At 38.2% G+C, this 10,000-nt stretch overlaps 3 protein-coding genes across 10 annotated transcripts in view; 2 read left to right on the forward strand and 1 right to left on the reverse strand.

Annotated features, from left to right (window-relative positions):
* The window catches only part of LOC132119151 (synapsin-2-like), a 511,637-nt gene that overhangs the window by 182,707 nt on the left and 318,930 nt on the right, over positions 1-10,000 (forward strand). The window lies entirely within an intron of this gene.
* Positions 1-10,000, reverse strand: part of LOC132119156 (metalloproteinase inhibitor 3-like) — a 386,564-nt gene that overhangs the window by 134,278 nt on the left and 242,286 nt on the right. The window lies entirely within an intron of this gene.
* LOC132119150 (plasma membrane calcium-transporting ATPase 2) overlaps positions 1-10,000 on the forward strand; it is a 111,334-nt gene that overhangs the window by 77,815 nt on the left and 23,519 nt on the right. For all 8 annotated transcript variants that reach the window (XM_059528907.1, XM_059528899.1, XM_059528902.1 and 5 more), the window contains 5 exons: positions 222-386; positions 490-704; positions 1,684-1,926; positions 6,552-6,793; positions 7,890-8,124. In XM_059528907.1, the coding sequence (XP_059384890.1) occupies positions 222-386; positions 490-704; positions 1,684-1,926; positions 6,552-6,793; positions 7,890-8,124 (1,100 nt within the window). The remainder of the gene's footprint in view (positions 1-221; positions 387-489; positions 705-1,683; positions 1,927-6,551; positions 6,794-7,889; positions 8,125-10,000) is intronic.

Below are 10,000 nucleotides of genomic sequence, written 5' to 3' on the forward strand. Positions count from 1 at the left end.
CTTCTGTTGGAATTTTAAGTGTTGGCTAGTAACTCATAATGATCATTCATCCATCTGTTAATATACAAAGAAACATGCAAATCCCAACAGTAGAGTTTAAACTATAGTTTATTCTCTCACAATGACTTCATGGCCAGTACAGTCAAGGTCCAGCATTACCTATAGTCGTGGGCAAAGGTCAGACACCCATAACCCACTTGTGTTTCCTGTGATCGTTACAGTGAAGAAGCAGGACGGTGCTGCAGCAATGGAGATGCAGCCCTTGAAGAGTGCAGAGGGTGGAGAAGCAGATGACAGAGAGAAGAAGAAAGCGTATGTCTCCAAGAAAGAGAAATCTGTTCTGCAAGGAAAACTCACAAAGCTGGCTGTACAAATCGGCAAAGCAGGTGCTATGGGTTTTTAGGTTGTATGGAGGATCAAGGTTAGTGTTTCACTATCACAGAGGAGCACCATGCACTAATGTGATGTTTGCTGTGATCTGGTTCTCAGGTTTGGTGATGTCTGCCATTACAGTCATCATCCTGGTGCTTTATTTTTCAATCGATAACTTTGTGCTTCTGAAGAAGCCGTGGCTGCCGGAGTGTACACCGGTCTACATTCAGTATTTTGTCAAATTCTTCATCATTGGTGTGACAGTGCTGGTGGTGGCCGTTCCTGAAGGCCTTCCGCTGGCTGTCACCATCTCTCTGGCCTACTCAGTGAAGGTAAACTGGTTCAGCATGAAGAATATTAAGAATGTCTCATATTTAGATCTAAATATACAGCTGATTACCAAGACAGCAATTTGGGCCATCAAAGGATCAGTTTTAACAGTTTTAAAATGCTTGACTTATTTTTATTCTGAGAAACATTTACTCCATTACAAAATGACACCTGTTAAACCAGTTGTTGATTAAATCAAACCAAACAATTCATTTGCAATCATATCAGATAGATTTTTATGAATGTTTATTTCATTTCTGCCACCAGCAGAAATGGACTCCCACTACTTGTGCATGCTCTCTTTAACGTCAGCATACAATGAAAAGTGAATTGTGAATGACTTTATCCATGCATGATTTATTTATTTATTTTTTTTATATTTGACTTTATTTTTAATAAAATGGCATAACTTGTCGCTACCAATAAAAATTACATACTTCATTGAGAGTGCAATGCCCACATTTCAAAATCCAATCAACAACCAGTGCACAGAACCAACTGTGAGCAATATGCTTTGTTTATGCCATTTTGAAATGACCATATTTTGTGTTTTATAACTTCACATTCATGTGTTGTCAAATGTATGATTACAAATTAGAAACACTGAATTTCATGAAAGCTCTGAACTGTCTCACTTGATATTGGTGGAGTCACATAAAAACAACCAAAATGGCAGCAACTTCAACAAGTAAAGATTTTTTGGTAGATATTACAGTATATCCACACAGAAGTATTTTATTACCAACAAAGCCACCTATGGATGTTGGCATAATGGTCATTTCAGTGGAAATGAATGTTCTTTGTCTGGCTGTGTGAACAGTAAACCAACACATTAGCTAAGTTCCTCTTGAGATAGCAGCCTTTTTATTTCCCATTTCAGTTAGAAAGATGTTTATTTAGACAAGTACTTATAGGTAGTGGACTGTGCAGCCCTGTATGTGCTAGTTATCTGTATCTGTATTTTTGTGTCTGTGCTGATAGAAAATGATGAAAGATAACAATTTGGTACGCCATCTGGATGCTTGCGAGACCATGGGCAATGCCACAGCTATCTGCTCAGACAAGACTGGCACACTGACCACCAACCGAATGACAGCAGTGCAGTGTTATGTGGGCGATGTCCATTACAAGCAGATTCCAGACCCCAGCTCCATCCCACCCAAAACTCTGGATTTACTGGTCAATGCTATATCCCTCAACAGCGCCTATACTACTAAAATACTGGTAAGACATAAAAACCTTTGGCTAAAACTGGTGTCATTTCAGCAAAAAAAAAATAAAAATTGCTATTTAACTATAGACCTCAATGTTAATGTATAAGCAAAAGCTATTACTTGTGTACATTTCCTGGCTAAAACGACACACAATCTAATATTTGTTGAACCTCCTTTATTTTTGATTGCATTGTGCATCCATTGTGGCATTGTTCCAGCAACCTTTTGTGTCATATCATGTTCCCTGAGTTTCATGTGTTTACTCTAGTGATCGAATCGGTGATTTGGAGTTTTTAATGCCACGCTCACCAATTGAGCTACAGCAATGTTAGCACAGTTTTACTTTCTCATTACTACCAACATCAATTTTTTTAATGGCTAAACTCGTTGTTTGAATCGCTGTACCTTTTTTTCAGTTTTTATTAATTGAAGAATAACATTCAGCATCACAATGGGACAGTAATGTCTATGAATTCCGAAGGAGGAAAGAAAACTTACAAACCTTCAGTGTTTGTTCAAAAGAGAAAAAGATTGTTCCAAATGATCAGTAAACACTGAATGTGCCCTACATAGAGTAACCCACTGATGAAATCCTAACTTATTGGAATTAATATGTATATATATTTTGTATTAGGCCTTTTTATTTGTTAGTTTCCATATGTGCTGTTCTTTGAGGACCAAGAACACAGCAGAATAATCACTGTGTGTTTTGGAGCACCAGTTGGGGTTTGGTTTCCAAAAATGTACGGTCTGCAAGGATATAGTTGAGACAATAAGTTAAAAATAAATAAATAAAATCATTGATAATCACAACATGTGTTTCTCTTGGTTCTGGGAGCTGGAATCAGATCTGTTCTGTATCTCGGTTTAAGATGCCTAGGAGCTGAAACCACCCCTTTGAACGCTTTCTCCCAGCAAACTAACACTACTTACAGATCCTGTCCCTGGAGACCAGTACCGAGAGCTTTCATAACCATACAAAGCAAGACCTGGATAAGCATATCATTCCAGACATCTTGTTTTAACCTAGATTCTTTATCCCTGGAGATATCCCCAAAGCTACTGTGCTTTGCTGCTCCATTAAGGTTTTTAATGCATGAACTTCTTCTCACCCAACACTCAACAGCTCCTTCAGAAAACTTTCCTTCTTTCAGCAAAAAAAGTCTCCTTCCCAACTCAGTCCTTCTAGATTTACATTTAATGGAATTTTGTGCTCTTGGGTGAAATAGCTGCCCTCCTGTTTTTAAGCTTATTTGTACTATTAAACTTTTACCTGTATTTGATACAGATTTAGCATTCATAATTTAGAGTGGTTATGTAGCATGTCTCAGTTGTATGACCGGAGTTAGTGTAATCCTGAAATCGGAGTAGGACACACTGTACAGGTGATGCTGCTGGCATGTACACTGATACTTCAGCCGGTAGTCTGAGCTCTGCGGAGACTTCCTGTTGTACGGATCTCAGGTTGCTCACCTGTTCCATCAGACCTCCTGGCCGTCTGATCGGAGAGGTCGGGTCCGACACTGATGTCATGTTCTCGGGAACCCATCAATTCTTGATTGGAGGTTACATGTCTGTATGCGGCGGTGTGTGTGTTTGAGGACTGTTCAGTAGGTCATCAGCTTTAAGCTCTGGATTCTTAGTTACACCAAAGACAGATGCAGTTAGCCCTTCTTGCAAAGATTGAATGTGGTGAATGTCCATTCAGTGACTCCACACAGGCTCTCTCATTTCTGTTGTCCAGATGATGAATAACTCTTTGTCTAGAAATATACAATTCTGTTTAAATGCCTGTTACCTGCAATTTAAAGGTACCGTGGTATGTTAATATGGTCATCATTCAGTACTGTGGTAAAACATGATCCAGGATGTCATTTTATGGCCCTGGGACAACATTCCTGTCAAACAAACATAGTACATACCCAGTCAGAACAATCTGGAATGGCTTTCAGTCAGGAAAGACTTTGCAAAGTCTCAGTCTCCTCCATAATGTATATTAGGGATGGGCAACTTTGGTCCTGGAGGGTTACTGTCCTAGAGTTTAGTTCTATCCCAATCAAATAAACCTGCCTGTTAATACAAGCAAACTAGTGTTAGGTCCAAGTCCACCTTGTTGAGTCCAAGTCCTTAAACAACTGAGTTTGAGACATTTATGTCTTGCTATCTTCATTTTATCTTGACTCATTATTATCTTTCATGTCCAAAATGTCCAAAATGTCTGAATCTGTAATTTTCCAAACACACCTGCCTGCAATTTTCAATCTTCAATCCTGAACATGTAGGTTAGATTTCTCAGCTGTATTTTATTAGGTACTGGGTTAAAGTCTGCAAGACAGTGGCCCTCCAGGACCAGGGTTCTCGATGTCATCTGAAACAATGGTTTTGTGAGGGTTATGCTTAGACAAAATGTCTGCCACTACTCATAAGTAGAGAAGGGGTCCTTGATGCCAAACCCAGAGTAAAGTCTGGATTCAAGTGGAATTATTAATGAACTCTGACTTATCATACACTTGGGTAATTTTTTTACTCAGGGTTAGGGTTAAAATAAGGAACAACATAAAATTAAGATAACAAGACATTACTCGAACTCGGACATGGACTTGGCTCTGATCCAACAATGGACATATGCTGCAAGGAATTCTGCCCTGTGAGACTTCTCTGTTAGACTAAATGCTATTTTGGGAGCAATTTTTTAATCGCACACATGACAAGGTGAAAAATCGCAATGTCTTGTGTTTGATGAGTTGTGACTCATTTGTGCAAAGTCGTTTGTCCGGCTGCAGCCGCTCCATGTGACTCAAGGTCTCTGCCAAAGTCTCTCTGCGATGCCTCGTGCTGCCACTCATTCACATGAGCCAATCAGCTTTGGCAAGGCACTCACCTCATGGCCTGAGGCAGGGGCTGTCAGTGTAGGTAATGCTGTGAAATCAAAGAGGTGCTATGAAAATGACCTTCTAGGGTACACGAGAGGGCCTCCACAGCCCCTGCAGTGAGAAGGAGAATAGATGGAGGGCCCATGTGGAGCGCAGGAGCCGAATAAGACTGTAAAGAGGAAGTAGTGCTGCCAGTGCATGTTTAGCCATATGCCGTGGTTCGTAGGAGTGCGTCCTGACCAGGGAGAAGACAGCTGTTCAGGAGAGCTTTGCGTGCCAGCACCTCTCTGAGAAGTGCTATGAAATTTGCATCAAATGCATGAGCAGTCTTGAATGACCCAGGTAAACATGATATACTTTTTTATGTAATTTCTTCTCCTGATGTACACAGTTAGTGAAGTTAGTAAAGTTCTTGTGGCAAAAACATAATTTAGCTTAAGTCATAATTTAGCTTTCCCACCCCCTGTCTACCCTGGGAATTAAGTGGTCCAGTCTCAATTACCCAATAGGCCATTGACATGCAAACAAGCCAGTCACATGTATCCATCTGTCTGATGCCCAAAAAGATGTAAGACAAATCAAAATGTGAAACCTGTACACCTGCGTTTTTGTTGAAATTTCAGATTTTCTCAGTTAGAGCTTACAAAAACTCCATTGCACGCACATTGTGAGTAATCTTGTGTATGGTACATTGCAATGCACCACTCTTGTACATTGGGTCCTGTCAAGCCTAGCTATGAGAAATGCTGTAAAAGTAAATCAGAAAGTGAATTCACAATCAAGGTCTCTATGGGCATTTCAGCTTTGTCTTCTTATAAATAAAAAAACAGATAATGAAATTATTATGGTGCCTTTGTTTCTTTGCGTTGGAGGCTTTTTCAGGCTTTCAGACTGTATGTATATGTAGGCACTTGTTCTTTGAAAGACAATTTGGATCTGATGTAGAGTAACATGAGCCTTTGCAGACAGTTTATTAATACCAGAAAGACATAGTGTTTGTTATATTTAGGTTTTAGTTTAGGGTCATGTTTTCCGTTGGACGCATTGCATCTTTGCAGCATAAAGGAAGCTGTAAATGAAAGCAAGAAGGAAAAGGTAGATCACATTTCAACATGCCTGAATGTAAGACCAAGCAGTTTTTAGTATACAGGTACATTGCAAGTTCTCTTAAAAAAAAAAAAAAAAAAAACCTTTGGATGCAGTTTAAACTCAATGTGGCAATAAGATATTGTCAAACTTCAATTTATTGTTTAGTGTAAAGTTTAACAAAAGAACCAACATAAATGCACACCTAAGACTGAATTTACCTACAAACCAAAGTTTGAACGGAGTCTTTTAAGTGCTTCATGCTGAATTACCTGCGGATGCTTAATGCTTTAATGTTTGAGATTTATAACAAATCCAAACCAAGAATATTAATTCTGAGCTGCTGCAAAAAACACTATATAAAAAAAGTATATAAAAAAAATATTAATAATAATGATAATAATAATAAAAAAGTACAACATGACCTGTTGTCATTGCATTCAAGGCATTCAAGCTGTTAACAAAGAAACTTCATAAATTACCTCATCAAACTTATCCAAAGGATTTATTTCGCTCAAAGCAGCATAGCTCACCATGTGTGCAGGTTGCTAAGCAACGGTTGCTGTTATCTGTAGACAGGTGGTCAGTTATGCGACCTTAAATGGAAAGAGTGCACTATTTACCTTGTTACTATGCAGCAGCTATCTTTATACTCTTTGGCTTTATACTTTCCCAGCCTCCAGATAAGGAAGGAGGTCTTCCCAAACAAGTGGGCAACAAAACCGAGTGTGGCCTACTGGGACTGGTCCTGGACCTGAAACGAGACTACCAGACCATTCGGAACCAGATCCCAGAGGAGAAACTCTACAAGGTGTACACGTTTAACTCTGTGAGGAAGTCCATGAGCACCATCATCACGCTTCCAGACAGCAGCTTCAGAATGTACAGCAAAGGAGCATCTGAAATCGTCCTTAAAAAGTGAGCGCCTTTCATCTGCTCTCTGATGCTGCAGCTGTAGTACCTTCACTTTTTTATATTAAAGCATTTTCATGCCTCAGAATATAAATATTTAGGATTATATATAGATTCAAATCTCAATTTCAAAACTCACATCAAAAACATTAGTAATAGGATTCCTTTCAACAGAAGCTGCTAAATTATATTTCTTTTCCATGATTTGATCCCACATAACATATTGTTTAATAAGCTGGTCCAATACTCACTCTACAACAATAAAACCATTAGAAAGATTATACAAACAAGCATTAAAAATACTGGATAAAAAACCATACCACTACCACCACTGTAGTATTCTGAGGAAATATCAGTTACTTACCTGGGATAATCTAATAAAATTAAATAAAAATAAAATCTATAAAATTAGATATGGCTTAGCACCTCCTCCACTATGTGATTTTATACATTTTAGATCCAGTGAGATTAGGGTAACTAGAGGGGCAGTGAGGGAAGACTGCATCATATAGCTTTTGGTCAGGCCGTCTTCTCCGTAAGAGCAGTTCAGTGCCGGCAGCCATTAGAAAGTCCTTGTCATTCTTTTCATTCAAAAAGAATGCAAAAAAAAAGGCTTGTAAAGAGCCAAACTTGTGGGTACTAATGCTTTTATTTGTGTATTTAAATATTATATAATTTTTATATGAATTGTATTTATTAACCATAATGTGTTGTATGCCTTTTTTTTTTTTTTTTTGTGGTTTTGTACTTGTGATTATTTTTAAAGGTTGCCTTGTTTAAATCTGGCAGGGGGACTACCGATGAAAATTAGCACTTTTGAGCTAACTCGGGTACATTTACATTGTTTTAATGTTTATTAATGTACACTGTCCCCTTTCAAATAAAGAAATAACAACAAATAACAACAGCAGATGGAGGAACATTATGTTGAATTACTGTAGATTGATGTGCCCGGAATCATTTTGATTTGCTCTTTGTGGAATTACATGATGAAGCAATGTCCTCAGAAAGTCTGAAATTGCTGTAAATAAGGGAATGTGCATAATTCTACAATGATATGACCTTGTTTCATGTGAGGGGTGATTTGGTGTGTTCGCTTCAGGTGTACTCGCATTCTGAACGAGGCAGGTGAACCTCGTGTCTTCAGACCGAGGGACAGAGACGAGATGGTGAAGAAAGTAATTGAGCCCATGGCCTGTGAAGGACTCAGAACCATCTGTGTGGCCTACCGTGACTTTCCTGCAGACCCCGAGCCCAACTGGGAGGACGAAAACAACATTTTGACTGACCTGACTGCAATATGTGTTGTTGGAATTGAAGATCCCGTCAGACCTGAGGTGAGAAATTTTGTCCTGTTTCATCATGTTATATTTCATGATTTTAATTAAAGATTTTATGTAACGCATTTTATGCATGAGACCATGTCTGTAATGAGACCTTTGCTTACAGTTATTCACTGATTGTGCAAAGCATGTGCAAAGCCATATATTTTAAAAATGGACTACTCTATAGGTTTCTTGAATGACTAGTTGTTATGATGAAACTTATTGTAAGTTTTAGCTTCTTTTGACCCTATTCGGAGATGCTCCTTAGAGGGGGCCTTTAATTAAGAGACATTATTACATTCGACATTACATTTAGAAGTGTAACAGAATGCAGGAGTCTCATTGTTTTTTTGTTTTTTTTTTTGTCTTAAAGGGTTAGTTTACCCAATAATCAAAATGATGTCATTAATAACTCACCCTCATGTCGTTCCAAACCCGTGAGACCTCCGTTTATCTTCGGGACACAGTTTAAGATATTTTAGATTTAGTTTTTCTGACCTTTCTGGACATGGACAGTAGACCGTACACACAGCTTCAATGGAGGGACTGAGAGCTCTCGGACTACATCTAAAATATCTTAAACTGTGTTCTGAAGATAAACGGAGATCTCACGGGTTTGGAACAACATGAGGGTGAGTTATTAATGACATAATTTTGATTATTGGGTGAACTAACCCTTTAACACACCATCTTTATCCTGTAAAGCCTGACATATGAAATAAAAATCTGAAACATCATGTTCTGAACAGTCAATTGAACTTAACTTTGCAAAAATGTAATGTTTTGTATCATATTTAATACATTATACTTGAATTATACAGAATGATATGGTGAGAATATAAAGCTCATACCCAGTGAGGGAAAACAGCTCAGTTTTATTCAGAGGCCCAAACTAAGCAAAAATATGCAGTTTGGTGAAGAAATCAATTAAATCTTTATAACAGTACAGCAGATACTTGCATAAAATTATATAAATATTAGTCGTCACTCTATACTGCCAATAATATGTCTTAGTAAGAAGATATATAGATGATCCAAACATATAATGCAATGCAATCCCGTGAAGATGGAGAAATAAAGGTAAGAGTTCATCTGGAATTATCCAACAATATCAAAGTTATTACGTTTGCTTTATAAAAAATCAGTAAAGAATTCACAGATCACATGAAGCATGAGCTGAAGAGGGACGTTTGTACAAATATACTAAAAGACCTTTTACATTCTAAAAAAGTCTTAACCATCAATCAGACGACAAAAGATTGTAGATTGTGAGAAACAGGTTTTCAGTGAAGTTTTGCTTGAGTACATGACCTAGACATTTGATATGGTAGGATTTATAGCGTTAAAAGTGTAACACTCAAACTAGTCAACAGATCTGTGGAAGATCCCTAAAGACAAACATAGACCACTAGAAACATTTCAAAGTTTTGCAGTCTGAATCACTTCCTGGGTCGTGCCCCTAAGGACACTCCACAGCTCACATCATCTCATCGCTTTTATACATCTGTATCTAGTGTAGCTTTAAAATACATTGTGAGGTTATTTGGTGCAGGACTCACTGGCAGAATCACAGTCTGGCCCAGGTGCTCTGAGATTACAGGGAAATATTGGGAATTTGAGGAGAAGTTGCATCAGATATGCTTGTGAGGTTGTGAAAGAGAGACATGCTTTAAAAATACGTCCTCAAATGATTGTACATCTTCACGCGCGCAGGGACAGATGAAGTGTCTATACTGCTGCTGCATTATTTAACCTCCTCCTTTTATCCACTGTTTCTTTGCTCTGGCATTCCTTCTCCATCTCTAGAGCCCCACTTAGTAATTGTCAGTTTGTTGAAGACTTCTTACAGAAAGTAGCATCTATGGTAAAACAGAATAACAGCAGGAAT

The sequence above is a fragment of the Carassius carassius genome, chromosome 38, assembly GCF_963082965.1.
Source record: "Carassius carassius chromosome 38, fCarCar2.1, whole genome shotgun sequence".
NCBI lineage: Eukaryota > Metazoa > Chordata > Actinopteri > Cypriniformes > Cyprinidae > Carassius > Carassius carassius.